The sequence below is a fragment of the Trachurus japonicus genome, chromosome 6 (genome assembly GCF_045865225.1).
Source record: "Trachurus japonicus isolate A0001 chromosome 6, Traja_1.0".
In the NCBI taxonomy this organism is placed as follows: domain Eukaryota; kingdom Metazoa; phylum Chordata; class Actinopteri; order Carangiformes; family Carangidae; genus Trachurus; species Trachurus japonicus.
The window spans coordinates 13,026,107-13,048,010 of record NC_140912.1 but is presented as its reverse complement, the minus strand read 5'-3'; the positions used below and the strand labels follow the sequence as shown (position 1 = coordinate 13,048,010).

General features: G+C 41.8%; 1 protein-coding gene across 7 annotated transcripts; it reads left to right on the top strand.

Annotated features, from left to right (window-relative positions):
• The first annotated feature begins 1,008 nt into the window (after positions 1–1,008).
• On the top strand, positions 1,009–21,762 carry eps8l2 (EPS8 signaling adaptor L2). 7 transcript variants are annotated; one of them, XM_085778973.1, is made up of 21 exons: positions 1,009–1,292; positions 4,479–4,529; positions 4,938–4,984; positions 10,065–10,129; positions 11,701–11,862; positions 12,547–12,696; positions 13,987–14,069; positions 14,247–14,362; positions 14,492–14,562; positions 14,682–14,808; positions 15,795–15,883; positions 15,978–16,052; positions 17,055–17,203; positions 17,305–17,512; positions 17,606–17,640; positions 17,723–17,828; positions 17,989–18,108; positions 19,104–19,179; positions 19,272–19,443; positions 20,426–20,558; positions 21,348–21,762. In XM_085778973.1, exons 2-21 carry the CDS (start codon positions 4,483–4,485, stop codon positions 21,420–21,422), a joined length of 2,106 nt encoding a protein of 701 aa, XP_085635099.1. In that variant the 5' UTR covers positions 1,009–1,292; positions 4,479–4,482; the 3' UTR covers positions 21,423–21,762. The 7 variants fall into 7 exon arrangements, with proteins under 7 accessions (XP_085635099.1, XP_085635101.1, XP_085635100.1 ...); XM_085778975.1 differs by having other exon boundaries at positions 1,009–1,302; XM_085778974.1 differs by having other exon boundaries at positions 1,009–1,308.
• The last annotated feature ends 142 nt before the right edge of the window (positions 21,763–21,904 follow it).

The following is a 21,904-nucleotide window of genomic DNA, read 5'->3' as shown; positions in this document are numbered from 1 at the left end:
CAAATCACATTTGAGAGTGCCTGTGCTTGAGCAACGGCTGAACTCACAAACACTTTGGCATTTCACTCACTCCATGTCAAACATTTACATATATCTCCTTATAATAACAATACTGTAGTAAAGTCTGTGACTTTGTAAAACATGATGCACAGTAGGCTAAAATATACCCACAGGGCTGCAACTGCACTGTGCTGTTGGTTTCCTTTGCAGGGGCAGCTGGACAAAGAGTGGTCAGTCTTGGCAGCAGTGATATTGAAACCTGGGCAGTGTTCCACACTGTTGCTCCTCTTTCATTCCCCCTGTTGAATCCAGCTGGTTTAGACCAGCCACTATACTTCGCTGCTCAAAGACACAAAGGGAAACCTGTGGAAATGAAACTGTCTCACCACTTTAGTGCTGTGATGTCGAGGCTGGGTGTTTTTGATTGCATTTGTAAATCATAAAAGTGTTTTTTTGTTTTGTTTTGTTTTTAAAATTTCTATTTTATTGCCAGACTATAAATGTTGGTTATAAAGTCAGACATCAGAGGTTCTCATTGTTTTGCCAGCATCTGCATTTACATCCTCAGCCAATAAAAACACTTGATACCATGCCCACACAACTGCATGGAGGTCATAGCCAGAAAAGGCTCGTGCCATGAAGTTGGCCCTATCTCAAGATCCGGTGTTGTGCTGAGAAGTGCCTGCCCGTCACAATGCATTCCCTGGATTTTCAACCAGAAGCAGACATGAGAAATGTTCAAATGGAGCGTATCAAGAATGTCGTTCTGTCATAATCTCTCAGATGTATAAACTTTCATAACATATGAACCTCCAATATAATTATTATCACAGGTTAAACTGTCAAAGAATAAGTCAATGCTTTATTTCTGTTGTGCACGTTCCCGTGACGGGCATGCAGTTCCTGGCAGGCAGGTAGGCCATAACAGCGGCCGATCCACCCTCATTCAAGCGGCCGTGGAGCTCCGCCCCCCTCAGGTTGAGTTACCTGCAGAGTCACGTATCACTCACCTGCTCCCGCGTTGCCTCCACAGCGACTGTTTCAGAGAACCGACCAAATACACGTCTGTCTGCCTGCCTGCCTGCCTGCGCCCTGTGTGTTGAGGTGAGGTGAGGTGAGCTGGGCTGACAGTGTGTAGTTTACAGTTGCACTTCCTGGCAGCAGAGGGTCACACTTATCGATCATTCCCCGCGGAGTTTATTTGTTGATCTGCCGCTGATGACAGGCTGATGCTGTAGGCGCAGTCTCGCCCACGTTTGTCACCCTGAGCATCCCGTCCGGAAAACTACACTGTGAGTTCCTGTGAGGGTAAACAACATCTTCTTTTCTTTTCTTTTCTTTTCTTTTCTTTTCTTTTCTTTTCTTTTCTTCTTCATGTCATCATCATGTGATACAATTGACTTCTTACAAAGCCAATGACATGATCTTTCTCAGCACATGGAGCTGCCATTTTATGTTGTATCTATGATTTATTGTAGTTTTTAATTTGCAATGTCATCACGTATCTCTGTGTTAAGAGGTCTGTGTTTTATTTGACTACACAGGGTTAATGAATGCTAACCTGGGGAACACATGTGTCATTCATTCTTTAGGGTGTTGTCCTGGACCAAGCCCCTTGTTGTCGGGGATGGTCATATTTTATTATTTCATTGAGGATCCCCATTGGCTGAAGCCATAGCAGTCAGTTAATATGTTAATGGATCTTATGTGAGAGAGTTATGTGAACGAACTGGATTCACTGTGTGTGAAATCTGCACTGATTCTGCCTGTATGCCCTGATTCAGTGCATGAACTCTCCAGACTTTACCTGAACCTCTCAGAGAGGGCACAGGAAACTAAACTGTAACATCTCCAGCCATCACAAGAATGTAATGTGATTCGGTCAGATGGCCGGATGACTCCACAATACACACGATCTGATAACTGTTATCTCGTAGGCCACAAAATGCTTGTTCAGGAGCGTGGAGCAAAGTGCATATTGCTCATATCAGATTGACCTCATTTTTATGACACATTGCCTAAAATATCAATACAGTCTTATTTTTTATGCAGATAATATAAAATGTCAGTCACCAGCCTGTGTTATGTGCAGTGTTGTACAAGTAAAAGTACAAAAAAGGAAGGAAATCATTTGCTATAATCATGGTACACTTATGATTATCAAGCTGGACTTAAAAGAAATGCTGTAATGCTGAGTTTATTCCACCATCAGTGCTGTGATCAGTTGTGATTTGTGCTCTTGGCACATCTTCAAATTGTTGAAGCTTCAGGTGTGTTTTGGGGTGTGTGTTGAAGGTTGACACATTACACTAGATGTTTATTATGTTGCTCCTGTTGCTATGCAGTGTGCCATTAAATCGGTTTCAGATTCAATTTGTTTTGCTAAATATATCTTGACTGTATTCACTGGTTTGTGTTAGGGTTTTCTAAGTCGCTGTTGCTGGTTAGTGTTCAGAGATTCAAACGTTGCATTAGTCCGTGAGGATTTCAGTGCTTTTTGTGTGTTACAGGTAAATTTGACCAATTTTAATTCACCACAAGGTTTAAGATGTGAAAAACAGAAACAACACAGACCACATTACTGCAACCAGAGGCTTAAAATGTCACTGGGCCAATTGTTGTTACAGCATGATTAAATAAGACACTTGTGCAACCTCATTCCTTTAAATGTGAAAATCAAAACAGATACAATCAGTAGTTTTGAAAATGAGAGCAGCTTGACAAGTATGCCTGAGATGAACGTATATATGTTCTCTGTGTCTTCTTGTGTGGGTAATTATTGTTCGATTGCTCTGTAATTATTTCTGAATGAGGTTTTGTCATTATTGAACAATAATCACCTCAGGCTGGGTGGGGTGGGCTGGGGTGGGGGGGAGGTGTACAGACAGAGCGCCTGTTGCCATTAGGTTGACACAACACATGACACCCGGCCTCTCCTGCTCCGGCCTCACCTCCCTCCTGAAACCTGGCGTGGAGCCAGAGCTGGAAACAATAGAGTGGAGAGAAGATGACCAGATAGTTAAGGACAGAAAGAGGAAGTCTTTTTTGTTTGTGCAGACTTGCTAAAGTAAATACGAATAGTTTTCTTTCCTTATTTGCATTTCTCTCTGTGAGAGATTTAGTTGCACCAGTTTTGGGTCAGGGGGGCGTGGACCTCGATGTGGCTCTGTGTGAGTACAAAACTGTTGTCATTTTCTCTCTCTTTGTTTCTAAAAGTTCTGAGCAGGTTATCTGTTGAGTGCGATTATGTTTATGATCTGCTGTGAGATAAGGGTGATAGTGACCACCTGTAACCTATAACTGTCATACACAGTGTTTACCCAACGTATATGACGTGTAGCGCTGCTCTTTACACAACAAGAATGTGAAACTTCAGAGAGGAGAGGAGGCAGGGGGGGTCTTGTTTGTGTCATCGCTCCGTTAAAGAAGGGATACTGAAATGTCCCTAACTAAGTGACACAAGATCAGTATCTTACAGATCGGATTGTTCTTTACAAACACTTGTTGCAGACATACTAACCTCTCGCAATCAATTAATAATACAAACCGGGCTGGTTGATTAAAGCGATACATGGTTCCTTTCCGGGCTAAAGGTCACATAAGATAAAAGGTGATTAATATACCCTATAATAAATGGTATTTAAATATTGATATTTTGTAGTAATTAGAAGATTATTTAGCCATTATCAGAGGAATGTTTATTTAATGCAGTGATAACAGTCATAAAGGGGTTTAAAGGGAAGCCGAGCAGAGCCCTTTCTGTTGTGTAATGTCTCTTTGGGGTTCGGTAAGTACTGATACTGTATATGTTCAGTGTGTGCGGTTAGTCTGATATATTACATAACCTTGTCAGTGCATGCCTTGACAGACATGTCACAGCCGAGTTTCCAGGCTCAAAGCTAAAGGTGTGGAAGACTTTTGTTCTCTCATTTCTTGTTCACACAAACCCTTTCAGATGTATATTTTATCCTCTTCTCTGAGACCATGCTAATGATCTAATAGTTACCGGCGTAAAACTCCACCAGATTAAATAATTTGCAGCTATGCAGATATAGTCATCAACAGAGAGGATCTAATTACACAGTGCATATCAGCCGGCTGTCTCCATTGTCTCAGATCCGTCCCCCGACTACCAGCAGTACAGGCCCAGCACCTGGCTCTCCACAGCGGAAGAACAGGCTGTTCAGCAGGCTACACCTCAGCGTCACATATTATTTCTACCACTGTTATAATACAGTGTCTGCAGCTTTTTAAGTTTCTACATTGTCTGTGTATTAGAGCTCACCCTCCCAAATAAAAGATACATTATGCAACAGGTATTTAAAAGGGCCTGTTAGGCTAAATAATGCATGTTGTTTTGAATGGAAAATGTTTTACCTCCTCCTCTTCTCTCTCTTTGTGTCTTTCTGTCACCTATTCTTTTTTTTTGTCTGCTTCTAATCCTCCCTGTTCTTTTTTTTCTTTCTTTTTGTCTTCAGGTGGATGCCTGAAATCATGAGCGTCTCGGGACCTCAGTCGAGGCCAGCTAAGTGAGTGTCGCACACCTTCCTGCTTCTCCGTACATATTTAGAGAATCACTAACCCAGTATGTGGAAGGCGTGTGGGTCAGGGACCTCGGGCACAGAGCGGCTCTGTTGAGAGTTGTTTGCTTTGCCTTGGTTCCTGGCTCCAGCCTCCCTCCGTGCCCCCCCACCCACTCCACTCCCCTCTCTCTCCCTTTTCCACTCTCCCCCTCTCTCTCTCTCCTTGGCTGGTCCATATGCTCAGAATCTCAGGCTAATCTCATCCAGTGCTGGACAGTCTGTTGTCCGTACAGTATATGTCTGTGTGACGGTGTGAGAGATTCAGAGGGTTTGTGACACTGACATCCAGAGAGGTGCAGGGCAGAAGATGAAGGGCGCGCGGCGTAACCCTGTCTCCTCTTCTTGTCATTGCAGTGGAGTGGCCAGATCGGACAGCAAGCTCAGCGCCAAGGCCCTCTACGGTAAGTGACTGCATGGAGGTTTGTGGAGGAGTTGTTGCCGCATTTTATTGTCGGCCTGTTTATAAGACTTTGCCCTGACATGCCTTTATTTCTGTGGCATGAGTCACGGCAGCACAACAATATATCTGACAGCTTACAATGAAGAAGATCATACGCTCTAACTTGACATGTGAACACAAGAAGCAAATTATAGTTTTATTATTCAATACGTATATAACTACTAAAACAAGTAAACTGAGGCACTGGGTGACATTTTCCCTTATTATGATGAAGTTTATTTTGACACAAACACAGCCCTGTCCCTATTTACTCTGTTTGAGTAATGTTTGCTAAAAGGCCTGGCTCTTTTAACAGTAAGTGCAAGTGCTTTCCGCTTTTAAAACTGAGACTACGTAACGTATGCATGTCTGTGTTTGTGACCCACTTTCTGTTATGCAAATGTTGTGTCTTCAATAGCAATTGTATCTAACCAAACTGTTAATATTCAAGCTGTGAGTATCAGCACTGTAATTGACTCAAATCACAACAATATTCAATTTGCCATGCAAATGATTTTGTCAGGAAATCCGTCCCTTTGCTCCGTAGCATGTTGCTGCAGCCCCACGGTCTCGCTGCGCTGTCGCAGTCTCTCACCATACACACACACACACACACACACACACACATACACATACACAGTGATAAGAGGGGGCCAAGGTCCTGCTGAGGGGCCTTGTCAGGTTGCTCCTGCTGAAACCTCTGTGAGGCACTGAAGGACGTTAGAGGGAGACTGTGCTCCGAAAGTGAGCGTGGCTGTCTTCGCAGTGTTCTCATGCGTGCAGATGTGAATTCATGTTAACAGTCTTGTGTGCATATTTTGCTTTAGTCATTGCAGGGCTCGGTGACATGCGGTGTGAGTGTCATGATATGCAGCCAGGGTGTGTTTGTGTGGCTGAAATGAGCTATGTTACATTAGCTGGGTGTGCAGGGTGTGCCTGTTTTTAATGTGTGGTTGGAACAGGGTGGGGATGCCCAGGTCTCGCAGGTGAATAAAAGACGCATTGAAAAGTGCTCTGCCTCTGGTCCTCCCCTTCACTGCCCCAGACATTAGCTCACTGGTCCAAACCAGCACCTCCTTCCACACGGCCAACACAGAGGAACATTGTACAGCACGTCACAGGCCCCGATAGAAACCTGCACTGAGGAATGACAAGATAACCTGCTTTCCTGCATAGCTGCACTGGTCCAAATTTAGAATCGCCTCCAATGACAGATGACGGTATTGTTGGGATGCAAGATGCTCCCAAACTCTCTGACTGCGCACCTCGTCGTCTGTGAAACATTTCTGTGCTGTAACTCATCCAAGTATCCACAGGATGTGCCCACTCTTGAAGTATCCTACTGTAAGTGTGATGAAACCGTGCCATTTCATTGGCTCGTTTCATCCTATGTGGCAGATGGTCACCACCATCTTCTCGCTGCACGATGACACCAGCATGCCTGTGCTCCTGAACCACAGAGGCAGGAGAGTGGACAATATTGTGCAGCATGTCTAACAGCAGCAGACATTTGGATAGATATGGGTCTGCAGCTTGCAGCTTGCTGAATAAACATGCAGAGGAACAACAGCAGCTCAATCTCCCATATGCAAAAATCCCTGTCATTCACATGTTGAAGGGCAGCAAACAAGTGATGCAAATGATATGCAGCCCTCCCACCTGATCTGTTATCAGCACCTTGGACTTAAGTAGAGCATGAAAGATGCCACATCAGACTCATCATCCCGGGACTTTGGACTATCAAACAGGCTTTCTCCACTTTCTCACACAGTTTGTGGTTGAGGTTGAGGTGCATGTCTCTCTCAGGTAAAATGTTTGGACTCAGTCAAAAACCTCCCTCTCTTCCTGCTGCACTATTTTTCCGTCAACCTTTGTGCCTGTTTAAATTTCACTTCAGTCTTCAAAATAGATTTGATTACTTTAATTCCTTTCAGTCAGCACCGTTCCTGCAGTTTCACAACTGCTCTTTTGTGTTTGACTTGGACTTTGGTAAAGCAGTGGTTCTTGTTGCTACAGTTAAAAAGTTGGCTGCATGTTTTTGGCATCTTACTTATCCTGATTAAAAAAAATGCAATGTAAACTTGTCTTAATTTGTTCAGCACTAGTTTGAGAGAACAATCAGCGGTGAATCAGACTCTGAGGGTTGTTGATGTTTCTGGCTACATATGAGCAAATCTTTTTAGACACTTGGTATCCTAAGGATGCCTTGCAGTCAAATCTCATCCCATCAAAATAACTTGTTGTGTAAGTTTTCTGCAGTTGGACTTGTTCAGTCTTCTGATGCAGAGACACAGGATTATTTTCTATTTGTTAATAAAATTGAAATGAAAATAATGCCCTGGACAGTTGAACACTTTCCTGGCTGCACTTCAAAGATCATTAGTGTCTCGGTTTTCGGTTGAGTCAAGGTTCATTGTGTTTAAAGAGCAGTTATTAGGAAGGTCAGGTTGTGTGATTGATCTGGACCATGTATTGGTTTGAGAACTTGCCAGGCAGCCGTGTTCATCGCTGGTCATTGACTCTGGAGAGCGCTCAGGACCGGCCCATCTGCCTGCTAAGTGGCTCTTATTGCAAGCTGTCGCAGCACTGTGAATTGATTGGCATAAACGTCAGTCATTAATAAGACATGTGGACAGCTCCACTTTCCGAATGACACCTGATGCTTGTGTTTCACCTGTTGGGAACCAAGCAGGAAGGAATCAGCAGAGAGGAAATGGCAGCAACAGGAAAGACAAACACTTGCGTCATTTGGGCAGTGATAGATGGCAGTTGCATGGATATGAAGTGGTCTCCCTGTAAAATATGGATCAGCCACAGAATTATGAAGCAAAAACATCACAAAGAAATATTAATCAGAGGACATCAAATACTGGAAATATTGGAGTGTACTGTGGAGCTTGGGCACATATTTTGTTAAGAGCTATACAAACAGCAGGGCTTTTGTGTGAGAGTCACCATAGAGTACATAAAGCAAAATGTCTGAATGTCTGTATGTTTGAGAAAAGCGGAGCTGCAGTCTGTGTAGCATCAAAATGTTGACTCTGTTGGGTGGGGGACAGAGAGAGACTTGATATGAGATCTGGCAGTGTTGATAGGAACATGCTCTCATTTAACCGTAATTGTTACCTGCAGACTATTCACTTGGTAAATAGGTCAGTGAGACCTCTGGCCCCTGCCAACAGCACAGGTAATGAGGTGAACAATGGCGCTGTGGATATCTGGATGTGGACACTAAAAAAAACAATCTTAAAATGTGTCGCAACATGTTGAACTTCATCAGATTTTAAATGTGTCACAAAAAATCACAATAGATGTTTGAGTGTGTACTCAACAGACCACAGCCTGGTGTCTGTGTTTTCTATTTTGTAATTTGAAGCTTTTTTTAGCCACACTAGTGATTGGATGTCTGAAAGGATGACAGTCGGTCTGCCAGTCAGCTGGTCCCCTCTGCAGCCTCGCAGCAGCAGCTGATCCTACATGCATGGGAGCCAGTCCCTTCTTGACCTGCATGTCCTTGGACTAAAGGAGGCGCAACCCAGTCATAGGTTTTAATGCAGAACCTTTTTGTGACCATGCTAACCACAGCGCCATTGTGCTGCCAAAATCATTGTCTTGCATGTCAGGAAGCAGGTGTCGGTGTTTATGTTGTATCTCAGGACGGAGCTCAGTGTAAGCACAGCATCACAGAGCCAAGGCTGTGGACTGTGTTTTGTGTTTTAAAGCAATGACAACCTGCATGAAATGTTGTCAACACCAAGGTTGAGATAAAGATGGTTGTCTGTGCTTTTACTCCTTGTTTAGATTACTGTAATGATGTTGTAATGTAATGTTTATCTGTCTGAGTCAAAGTTCCTTGCGCTGTCTTCAGAGGCACCTTCAGAGTCCTCTGAGGCCGAACGACCCGATACAGAGCCGACCTCCTCCTCCCTTGTAAAACCAGGTTCTGAACACACATTACTGCCCAAATGATGCAACGCTCACCACCTTTTCCTCTGACGTCTTTTTGAAGCAGCTGAATACATTTTTATTCAGACTGACTTTTAGTTAAACCTCAACCACCAAGTGCTGTTTATTTATTGATTTGTTTTTCTTATTGACCTATTTATCTGTGTTGAACTTTTGTACTTTTTATGATGTAAATGAGTTTGTGATGTTCGTTATCTGTGAAAGGTGCTATGTAACTAAACTTTCACATTGACTTTATAGCGTTAGTATGTATATGAAACAAAATAATTTTGCGATTAATTTCACAAATAGGCCAATGGTGTCATTTTTTGGGGCCTAAAATTTGAATATTGCACTTGGCCAAATTGAGATTGAGATTGAGATATGTATGTATTAGAAAGCTACATGTGACAAATCATAGGGCAGTGCTGCAGATGAGGAAGTGGAAGATGTTTCTGCCAGGAAGCAGCATCCTGACTTTTGATCCCACAGTAAAACTGTGCATCAGATTGGTCCCTGACTGGAGTGAATTTTGAGACCAGTCTTGCCAGCATAGCATACTATAACATGCAAATCAAGTCACAAGGACTCTTTGATATGAGATTTAATAATTAACCTCTCAGATAGGACTTTCTCCATTTCACTTGACCGGACAGGCAGAACACTTTATAAGAGAGTGCAGTTTGACTTTCATTCTTTTCATTTCTGCAGAGAGAAGCAGATTTATATTTAAAGAGAGACCCATTATTTATTGTCTGTTAGTTGCAGGGTTTTTTGTAATTTTCCCAGGAGTGCCCAAACTTTTGCAAACAACTCTGAGCGGATACGTAACAGGACAGCTCATTGGTTTCCCCCACACACACACACAAATACGTGCATGCTGTGTCATTTCCTTATTGCCCTACTGCCCTTATTAGTTGGCACATCAGTGGTTCAGAGTTTCATTTCATCTGGATACTGCAGCGAAATGTTCAACATGTGGGACTATGGTCAGTGTTACTGCTGCTGCGATTATGCAGTGATGTCAGTGATTTACAGACAGGACTTGATGGTTTCTCAGTTTTTCACTTTGTATATCTTTGTTTTCTTATCAACAGAACAAAGGAAAAAATACTCCAACTCAAATTTCATCATGCATGAGACATCGCAGTATCATGTCGAGGTAGGTTCCTCTCTGTTTCTCTGTCTATGAAAAATAAACGCTGTGTTTTATAGATTTGGTACTTGCACTTTAAAAGTATTACAGCTGACGTATTGAGGTAAATGGGTCAGAGTGAGACACTTTAACACACATTGCCTTTACTCCTTCACTAAAGTCAAATAAAAAAGTTAATATTTAATAGTTTTTCACAATGGTAAGAAATATTCCCGTGGATTCATTATCATTATGTAATTTAAATGTTTTATTTAATTAACTGTAATTTTTTATTATAATCACATTTTGTTCCTCATTTATCCACTTGAACCAGACTGGTGGTGGCTGAAAGCTAAATAAAGGCATCAGGTTAAGAAATGACTGAAAGCAGAATAGATTGTGTATGTTTACATGTGTATGAAAAATGAACTGTTAAACTGAAAAATGTGCCGCAGTGAAGCAGTAGTTTCATTCCTATCTCTTTCTCTCTGTTTCATCTAAAATTTTAGTCTAAAAAAGGTCAACTAGCATGTTGTGAACAACAAGATAAAAGCAAAGCTCTCGCTGCAGTGTAATACGTGCTTTACTGGTATTGTTCGTTTGACCAGCGATAAAAGTTGACATACTACCTAATGTCTTGATAACATCTCATTTATGGGGACGCTGTCATAATAAAGCTGCCACAGCTGCAGTGGGAACCTGAATCAATCAGAGACCAGCTTCAAGTTAGATATTTTGTTGAACTATGTCCTGCATTGTCCCTGATGATGATAGGATTTCTAATGCCTCCTCATTATCAAACAAGGGCAGTTAATCCCAGATAACAATCATGCACGTAGACTCTTATGTAGCAATATGGCTTTTTTGACATCAAATAAATGAGGTTGTCATTAAGATGCAATATAACATTGGCTTGAGGAACATGTTGAAAAATGTTGCATTAGCTGAAATTGTAATGCAGTGATAGTTATAAAGAAACAGGCCGGGTAACAGTTATAATTAAAGGGACAGCTTCGTGTTTTGGAAAGTGTGTTTATTTACTTTGAGATAAAAAGGTTGATACCACTGTCATATATGTTAGCTAAGCACAGTAAAAAAGAACAACCTGGCTCTGTAAAACGAAACTCAACCTTTTATTATTAAAGGTGACTGCATAGCACTGTGCTAAGCTAACAGGCTGCGGGTTCTAGCTTCATATTGAATGACCAGTTTGTGATAGTGGTATCATTTTTCTCACCTACATTGTTGGAATACTTTTTTTTCCTTCTTTTTTTTTTTACCTCTTGTCATAGAATGATTGTGACCATGTGATTTATTCTTGATAGATTCTTCTCAAAGCTGGTAACTGGGACACAGAATGTTATCATTGCACCTGGTCATTACTGATGTGTATAAATAAGAATCAAAAGAGGAATGTGTCTGAAAACAAAATTATTCCAACATTATGGGCAACAGTATTTCCCCCAAATGTTATGCTTGCTATTGCTTTAATATAACCAGTTGCCTATATATCAGCCAACATTTTTTCAAAGTCAGTCTGTCCCACTGTCCACACACACACAGATGATTTTAACACCAACACACTCTCTCCTCCGTAGCATCTCTCCACGTTCATTATGGACAAGACAGAGTCCATTGTCACAGTGGACGATGCCATAAAGAAACTGGTTGTCCTGGATTCAAAGGACAAAATATGGACCCAGGAGATGCTCCTGCAGGTCACTGATAAGGCGGTCAGGCTGCTGGACAGTGACACACAGGTAACGGCTCCACACCTGTCCACAAATGGTGCACATTCACACGCACCAAACATCACAAACATCATTATGGATATCCGATATAAAGGGTTAGGGTTAGGGTTAGGGTTTTGCACTTTACTACTGCTGCTATTGTGCCTTGTACTTATTTTTTTTACTACTAGTTTAGCTTAGTTTTTTATTCATATTTATTCTAGACTGGTATTTTAGATTTGCAGATTGTTTTATTGTTTTTTTAAATGTTTACTGTCTGTCTGTCTATTTACTGTCTGCACCGAGGGTCTGAGAAAAACACAATTTCGATTCTCTTATGTCCCGTACATATTATGTAATTGACAATAAAGCTGACTTTGACTTTGACTAAATTATTTACAGGAAGTCAACGTTACAAGTTGGTGCATTGATGTCAACCACTGACCAGCTGTTATGAGAACACGTATATTAAATGCAGCCAAAAATGCTATTTACTTTCTTGCGAGGGGGGAGATGAGAACATGTTGTGATCATGTCTACAGTATGGTGCCTATGAAAGTACAGTCTGCAGCTAATTATGTGAATTGGGACTGGGTGTTTGGGGTAAACAGCTAGCTTGACTCTGTTTCATGAAGATTTTCTCCCTCATCTGTATTTTTGTTTTTATTGTTTTCCCACTTTCACTCTAACTGATCTTATCTTGTTGTCCCATAGGAAGAGTTGGAGAACTTTCCTCTCCCCACCATCCACATGTGTCAGGCGGTGCTGAATCAGACACGCTACCCGTCTGTGCTGCTGCTCATTTGCCAGGACAGGGAGCAGCACAAACCCGACATCCACTTCTTCCACTGCGACGAGGTGGAGGTGGGTCTCAGTGTGAATTTTACGGGCTTGCACCAGTTTGCATCCTTTATTGTCAATACTCGATTGGTTGCCTTTGTCTTTTATGTCATTCATAAATCTAAAGGCCTGTTGTTAGAGTGCAAGGTCAGATTTCAGTGCTGTTAGTGACTGTGGGATTGTGTGTATCGTTTTACTTTTTTTTTGTCTTGTGCAGAGATTTTAGAAGAAGATTTGTAATATGATATCGCTGTATGAAGACGTGACCTCTTTATTGTACAGAATAACTACTCGTAAGGTCAGCGGAAGCGTTTAGAAGAAACTGCTGATCATTGGCTTTCATTCATTCGACTTTGGTTTATCACCATTGTCTTTATTGAAACAATATAATGAAAGTTCATATTCATCAAAATTTTGATGCAGCTGTCATTTGATGTGGAGGAGGGGGAGAAAACTTGGCATGTTCATTCTGAAGCTTTAAGGTATGGATTAGGAGAAAGACTGGATGAACCAATTATTTTCATTTCACCACCTACTGGCTTTCCTACAGTTAGTGTCACAAGGGACAATACACAGCAACTTTATTGTAAGGCATGTCAGTTTCCTGTTTTTTTATGTGATTCTCATCAAAAGTTCACACCACTGAGCTTCCTACTGGAAGGGTACAACAACAACAGCAACAGCTTGGGCCCAGTGCTCTGTATTTTTGGCAGCAGCCAGGGATTTGTGTCATAGATGATCAAAGTCGAGATGATTGAAAAACACAAATTTGGCTGTAAGATTTAAATCCATATGACATAAGATCAGACACAGCGCAGAATCCTAATCTCATCATAAACACTGTACTGTACTGTAGATATACTGTTAGAAAGTTAAATGATTACTCTTCTTCAGTTTATAACACATTTAACAATGGACTCAAGGCATGTTGCTGTATCCTAAACATACTGTGAGAAGAATACTCTCAAGTGTTGTCGACTTGAAATGTATTTCCTGTCCTTTCTTCTCCTGGCTTACTCATTTCACTCCTCAAAACAGTCAAAAACTGTTTATGGCTTAAATTGCATTTCAGATTTTGGTTTTAGAGAAAATAATCCTGTGTGTGATTTTGAACTGTGCTCATCAAAGTCAGGCCGGTCAGTCAGTATCAATCTTAATGACGGCACATTTCCAACAGCGTTGAATTTGAGAAAGTAAGGAGGGAGCCAAAGGGAGAAAATCTTTGTCAAACTATTACATGGAAACTGCATATTGATGTGTGTATCAGTGTGTATATAGAGTCTGACCTCTGGTGTTTCCCCTCGTTCTCTCCAGGCTGAGTTGGTCCATGCAGATATAGAAAGTGCCATTGGAGACAGCAAGCAGGAGGGAAAGAAAATGAGGCTTCAGACTCTGAAGTGAGAGCATTGCTGCTGCAGATAAACACTCACATGCACACACATGCACACACATGCACACACATGCACACACCACATCTTGCAGTCAAATACAGGTTAAAGGGGGAACACTGACTTGTTATTAGTAGTTATTTAACTTGATGTTAGTGTGCTGAAGGTCTCTTCCTAATCATCCAGGGTGAACCAGGAGAAAATGAAGCGCCACAGAGAAACCATCCTCCCACCCACGTCCCCAAATGGACCTGCGCCTGCGCCTGCACCGAAGGGGCGAGTGGAAGCCACAAACACACATTGTGAGTGTGCTCATGCTGGAATACAAGTATTATCACCATACACACACACACACACAATTATGTTCTGTCAGCGAGGGCATCCTTATGTTTTGTTTTTTTCCCTGTGTGTCTGTGTGGTTGTGGATGTAGACAGACAAGCGCCCGGACAAAATGACACAGAGTCACATGAAAAGCTGGCCCAGCGCATTGAGAAAGACGTGGTGAGCTTATTTTTTTTTTAAATCCACAATGATACCTGTTGTTATAATATATACATTTTCGATCACCATCTCACAGTGTGCTTCTCCAAATGCTAAACCTGAGGATTTGTCTCCCCTAGCAAGTCCTCAACTGTGCCCTGGACGACATAGAAATCTTTGTGGCGCGGTTGCAAAAGGCAGCAGAGGCCTTTTCTCAGCTCAACCAGCGCAACAAGAGTAAGAAGAATAAGAAGAAAGGACCAGCAGGTCTGTCTCCCTTTCTTCTGATGTGGTGGCACCAGTGCTGTGACAATATCTTCATATTGCTCACGTCGCCATGTTTTTGTCTCTGTGTGTCCTGTGGTGCAGGACATCCACTGATGTATAAGTGGTAGTAGGAGCTGGCTGGGTTTCGGTTATGTTGAGAGATGCAATCACTGATGTAATATTATTACTTCTTATTTACTCCAATAGATTGCTGATCTTGTGTATTACCCTCCCGTTACGCCCACACCTGGTGATTTTCCAGTGTACTTCTGTCTGAATGACATTATGTTTTGCTGTTAAAAGTCCAGTTGAATTTTGCATGGAGGCTGGCAGGGTAGAAGCAATAATATTACTCTTGTATTACTGTACAGTGTTGTGATGCTGTGTTCTTACTGTGTATCAGCAGCACATCTATTACCTGTGACATGTTAAACACACAGTACTTTTCTACACAGTGTAAAAATAGCTGTAATGTGTGTTGCCGCTGACTACACAGACAGATGTGCTGAAAATTCATGTATTCTCTCTCCAGAGAATCTGTTTCTCAACTGGCCTCAGAGTCCCATATGTTTTTACAACAGTATGAGATATACCATAACCTCCATGTCATAACCTACTGCAAAGTAAATGAATACCTTTCTCCAGGTCATATGACGTAACTCTGTGTTTGGGGTCATGAGACCTTTGGGACCGTCTGGGTCACAGGTTGAGAAACTCACATGTAGCACATTCTTTCTTGGGCTTTTACTTTCAGGCCAAGGTCAGCTGTGTAGCAGTTTATTAACGGACCATGATTGTGTTACTAGCGTTCGTTTTCCTGGAGACACAGGCTGTAACATAAAATGAAACAACACCTTGTATGTTGTATGCAGTTATGAGTGTGAACCTTGACCAGAAGGTAAAACCTGTGTCTGTAATCTTTCTGCGTGGCCGGCTGGTAACTCTGGAGTCTGCGTGTGGTCATTGTTGCTCTTGTTTGTTTACAGAGGGCATGCTGACGCTACGAGCCAAGCCCCCCACTGAAGCAGAGGTCATCGATAGCCTGCAGAAACTGAAGCTGGCCTTGAACCTCTTGGTGAGATATCACAGCTCCTCCTAACCTCCCTTGTTCTTCGAGTTCATCATCAGCTGCTCCGTTCTCACTGTGTCTGTCACTGCGCCCCCTGCAGGCCAAACTCAAGAAACACATACAGAATCCTAGTGCGTCCGAGCTGGTTCATTTCCTCTTTGGTCCTCTGGAGCTGGTAAGAGCTAAAAATCATGTTTAAATGGTGATTTTCCCTAATGATAGCAGTATAAATCAATGACACACTGAATATGTTCCATGCCATTGGGTACACTCATTGTTGACGCACAAAGCACAAGCACATCTGACAACAAGACACTCTACATTTTTTATTGGAATAATTTAGTGATGATGTCTTGTCTGATGAAGGGCTGACGCCCGAAACGTTACGTGTGTGACATTAAACTGTCACGGGAGCTAAAAACTAGTGTGCGGTCTCCTTTTTCCCTCACCTGTGTCTTCCTTGGTGGTCCAGCACCTAGTCTTAAGTTTTTTGGGATGTGCGTGTTTTTGTTTTTACTGTATGTCACAATCAGACATTCCTCCCACTGTTTTTCTTTGTGTGGCACCACATCCATTGCTGCTCTTGCTTAATCTCTCACCAAACTGGAGCGACGTGGCTCTCAGCTCTGACACAGGTGCAGCTGCACTTACATAATGTTGGTTTCCCAGGCCAAAGTGTGCAGCCACGCCTTCAGTACCTGCTGGTTAGAGGCTCGGAGCAGTGATTAGGTTTTGTGTTGTGTTGGTGCTGGACACACTTACAGTAATTTGTAGTCACTTTAAAGTTCAGATAAGATACCATAAGTCCATGTTTTACTGTGTTTATAAGATATGTGTGAAGAAATTCATTGTCAATATTTTATCCACAGCACTGATGTTAATGTTTGTTTAATAGCTGTTTGCTGTTTATTGTGTCTTGATATTGAACTTAATAATTATAGTGTTCCCAGTGTTTTTGTGGCATTGGGCATTAAAATCAGTCAAGTACTGAGCATTAGATGCTCACTCACATCTTTGTGTTACTTCTCTCTTTAGACCAAACTTTTTATATTACTCAAACAAAGAGGGAAAAGTCACCACTAGTGTGTTACATTTACAAAAACACTGCATGTTTCTGTGTGGCCTTAGTCTCTCTTTTGTGCTTTCACTTCACTGTGTCTGTAATTTGTGTCCACAGGTGCTACAGAGCTGTGGGGGTCCTGATCTGCCACGTTCGGTCATCTCTCCACACCTCTCCAAAGATGCTGTTGAATTCCTGCGGGGACACCTGTCCCCCAAAGAGATGACCATCTTTGAGCTGCTGGGGGACGGTTGGACTAAACCCAGGTACGTGACCATCAGTGTTGCTTCAGTCTGGCCTGATATGTAGCTTAAAGGTTACATTTTGTTACATTTTGACCATTATCTTACCCGCTCTGCACCTACAGAGCAGAATGGCCCAGGGATCAGTGTGCGCCTCCTTACTACCCAAAGTTTCGTAATGGCTGGGAGCCGCCGGTGGAGCTCTTCAGGACGGCTCCATGGGAAACAGAAGGGCCAGGGACACCTGGGTCTCCCACAGGGACACCTTTGCCCCCTACAGGGCCACTGGGTGCTCCCACCAGTCCTGATTACAGGAAACACACACCAGAGGATGTAAGTTACAGTAAATATAATGTCTTTGATTGCACTGATCACTACAGATCCTGACCGTTGAAAATTTCACAATCTGCCTCTTTCGCTTTTCAGTATTATGGAACTCACTCCTCAAACTCATCAAATGGGTGAGTGATGAAAGCCTTCACACACTTTACATGTCACACAAACAGAGAAGCAGTCAAACATTGATAAAATGTGTCTTAACAGGTCTTACAATGGAAAGCCCCACACCCGCAAATATGCCAAAATCCGCTACCACTTTGTAGCGCGGAATGCCAACGAGCTGTCGGTGCTGCAGGATGAAATCCTTGAGGTAAAACCAAAGATAGATGTATGTACATGTGCCATATGGCAGGGATGTAAACTGTAAAAAAAAAAAATACACACCTGAAGACACAAACCATAATTCGGTTAAATAGCCAGTTACAGTGCTATAGTTAATGTAAGTTGAAGGTATTAAATGTTTCTCGCAGGTGATAGAGGACGACAAACAGTGGTGGAAACTACGGAATCGCAGCGGCCAGTCTGGCTACGTCCCCTTTAACATGCTGGACGTGGTGAAGGTAGAGGAGCCAGAGGGCAGCTACAGCCAGGTAACCTGCTGTTCATCGTATTGTTTATCTGCAGTGTATTGGCATGATATCCTCTGATTAACACCCAGTTAAACTTCATTGAGTCGTTAAAGAGAAAATCTGCTTGTTTTACTGACAGTTGTTAAAGTCACAGCATCAGTGTCACATTTAGTTGTAGCTGTGTGGTAGATTTGTAGCTTTCCCTCAGACAAGTAGTCAAACCAAACAATTCCAAGTCGTGACAGCAGCTACTGTACACTGACTTTGAATGACAGAAAATATGTAACACTCACTCTGCAGCAATGTTAAATAATTGCTCCCACAATGCAATGCAGCCAATGTTCTGTTTTGAAGAGATGTCTTTATTTTTTACTTTGGACATACTTGTGTGTGTTGGTATCACTTTCACTCACTTCATCTACACTTGTGATCCTTATCTCAGCTGAACGACTCCGGTATGTTTTCACAAGTGAATTTTTGGAAATGTAAACAATCATGAACTAAAGTGACCACAGACGGGTCAAGGTTTCTTCATGATCGGAGCTTGTGGATAGATCTGTTTTGCAGAATAGGAATCACTGCTTCCAGGTTAAAAGTACAGGAGATAATTAGGTGCCCGAACTGATAACACATTTGTTACAATATGCAGGGATCATGTTTAAGAGATTTTCTAGAGATAAATGAGAAATTTGATGCATAAAAACACAGATGATAACAAATCTTTTCAGCATAAATGTCATTTTTACTTAATTAAAAACTGTTCTCACAGAAGAGTCGTTTAACCTGCAGCCTGGTTGCTATACAAACTCAAGCATTTGCACTGTATGCAAGTTCACCAACGCCCTGCAGCAGATACTGCATGGAGTTACTCTTGGTTTGAAATACTTTCACACACATACTTGGCTTTTGGCCCTTGGGTAAAAATGTATCAGCCAGGATAAGATGAAAGACAAACTTGTTTCTGGAATAATACCATCTGCGGTTTTCTCATGAACTCTGTTTGTGTGTGTGTGTAGCATGGCTACAGGTCGCCACCCCATGGTTCTCTGAGCCATGGAGACAGTTTCAACATGGGGATACACAAAGACAAAAGTAGGCGATCAAAACAAATACATTTTACTTTCACTACTCTTCCAAGTAACTTCTCTTGTTCTGACGTCTGCCGTCTTGTTTCTGCTCTGAAGGTATGGATGAAGTCATACCCGAGCTGTTGATGACGATTACAGCCAACAAAAAACAGCCACCTCCCAGGAAGTTCCACGTGGAGCGATCATCTCGCACCCAAGTACCGCTCACCTTGGACTCAAGCCCGGACCAGGTGAAGGCATGGCTCACTGCAAAAGGGTTCTTGAAACCGTAAGTCACCCATGACTCTCATCAATCCAGCAGAGCGAAATACCTCATGAGTAACTTAACACATGTTGAAAAGCTTGTTTCAAAGGTACCTTTCACTTTGCTGCAGTGATGTACAAGTGCACTCCAGGACACTGTGATATCACTGCCAAGTGTTATAGCTTATCTTAGTAAGCTCAGTAAGACCTTATCTTGTGTTTCTCCATTTTATGGTTGTCAGTCATTCAGTCTGTCCTCTACTTGAATTCAGATTGAACTCAACATCTACTTCTCAGATTGTCAGAAAACTTGTATTATCGCCAGAAGATGAATTATTACAACCCTCCTGATCCCCTGACTGTTTGACATTTAGGACTTTGAGTAAAATATGTCAGCAACCGTTGGATGGACTGTCATGAAGTTGAAATTACGCATGTTCCTCTCAGGATGATTTGTAATGACTGTACAGTATTGTGACTGACTGTATCATATTGCCTTTTAATTAACAACTTTTGGTTGGTTTATGACCAACATACTCCCATCAGCCTCTGCTGTAGTTTGTGTTTAATGTTGATAAAAACAAATGTTGCTTGCTAAACTAGCATGGTCAACAAAGATGCTGGACAAGTTGAACATACCTGTGAAACATTAGCATGTTAGCATTGTCTAACCGTAACCCCTAACCCTTGTTCAAAGGTTTAAAAAACTAAAATTGTTTCCATATCTTTTAACTATTGTTACTTGTTCTTTTGTTGGTCTACACCTTTTATACAGTATGTCACAGGGAGGAAAGATCAGACGTGATCAACTTTTCATGGTTTCTCAGTTCCACAAAAAAAACTCACAGAGTCAGCATGCAGAGAATCCAGTTATTCATTACACCTGTGCTTTTCCTGCCATGAAATGTCAAAGTACATTGGAGCTACTTGGATGGATCTTAAGTGTTTCCCCTGTAGAAATACTGTAAGATGAAAAATCTGTGAATCTCTGATCGTTTTTCCTGCAGGACGGTTGAATGTTTAGGGATCCTGACAGGAGCCCAGCTGTTTTCTCTCAACAAAGAAGAACTGAAGGCGGTGTGTAAGGAAGAAGGCAGCCGGGTCTACAGTCAAGTCTCTGTACAGAAAACACTGGTAGAGGTCAGTCACAGACCTGTCTGTACCTGAATGTAAACTCTTCACACACCTGTTTCATTCATGGTTTGACAAAATAATTCAAATCCAGAAATGAATGCACCTGTTTATGAAAATGTTGAACGCTTTTTAATAGAAATGAATGACTCCACCATGTCGACAGGTCAGATCACAGCCGTTATGTGGGCATGTTAAGACAGGTGACCTCACACAGGAATATAAATGTTGTCAGTGTCAGGGAGTCACACTCCATGATTAATACAGGTGGAGTCCAAAAAGTGGGTGCGTGCATTCAGTGATCAGACCAGAGCAAACCACGACGGATATTAGTCAGTTCAACCCGTCACATGGTGATTTCCTCTTCATTTTTACAAACAGACTGATATAGATTTTGCACAGTAAATGGTAAATGAGTATAGTGCATTATTAGAGTCAGAAATACTTGTGTTACAGTTAAATTTTAATGCTATGTTGATATTTTGCTGCAAATTATAACATGTTTTGGCAGCAGAAATAGATAAAGATATACCCACAGTTTGGATTAAATAGAAATACAGATTCTCATTATTCCGTTTTCCCTTCCATGTGCAACCATTATCGCAACACTGACATGTGCATTAGATACTTGTTTATTATAGTAATTATATTGTCCCTACTAATGTGCCTTTACTTGTGTCCCAACAGTGGGAAGCCTCTGATTGCTTGTTTTTTTTCTCTGTATACTAAATTTCTACTTTTAAGATAATAGGGAAATGAATGAAGTGACATACGTGTTCTTGTTTTTCATGACTGCAGACCAGTGGAGATTCAGAGCTGCAGGTGATCATGAAGCAGAGGCAGGAGAGAATCAAGTCAGAAAGCAAAGACTGAAGCTGCCGACGAACACGAACCATCCGGATGCTTCTTCTTCCCTCAAAGCTGCATCTCAAATCAATCTACGATTAATCATGGCCTACAAGTAGATCATGTTGTGTACATTTTAATTGTTGTATATTTATTTTGTATCATGCAATGTGTACCCAAACATGTTTTCCATTTAATTAATGTTGCTTTTGTTTTCATTGTCACGTTAGACTTTGTCATTAGAGGTTTGTTTGTTTGTGTATGAAAAGAGGAACATGATGTACAGTGTGGTGTGTGTGCGGGTGTGTATGTGAGTGTGTGTGAGAGCATGTATATGCACAACGTGTATGTAACGTACATATTTGTACGAGCAGTATAGTCAGTGTGTACGGTCATCGTCAATATTGCAGCTGTTTGTTAAATGACCTGGTTAATAAGTAGATCTTAGCTGTTGCCTGAATCTGAATCTGTGCCAGAATCTGTGACATGTCTTCTGATATATAGCCAAT

Bases quoted from the DNA above. Each gene is read 5' to 3' on its own strand.
- eps8l2 (XM_085778969.1), top strand. From the start codon at position 4,483: ATGCCTGAAATCATGAGCGTCTCGGGACCTCAGTCGAGGCCAGCTAA. The intron at 10,130-11,700 runs GTAGGTTCCTCT...TCTCCTCCGTAG, and splicing joins CATCGCAGTATCATGTCGAG to CATCTCTCCACGTTCATTAT. The intron at 17,513-17,605 runs GTAAGTTACAGT...TTCGCTTTTCAG, and splicing joins GGAAACACACACCAGAGGAT to TATTATGGAACTCACTCCTC.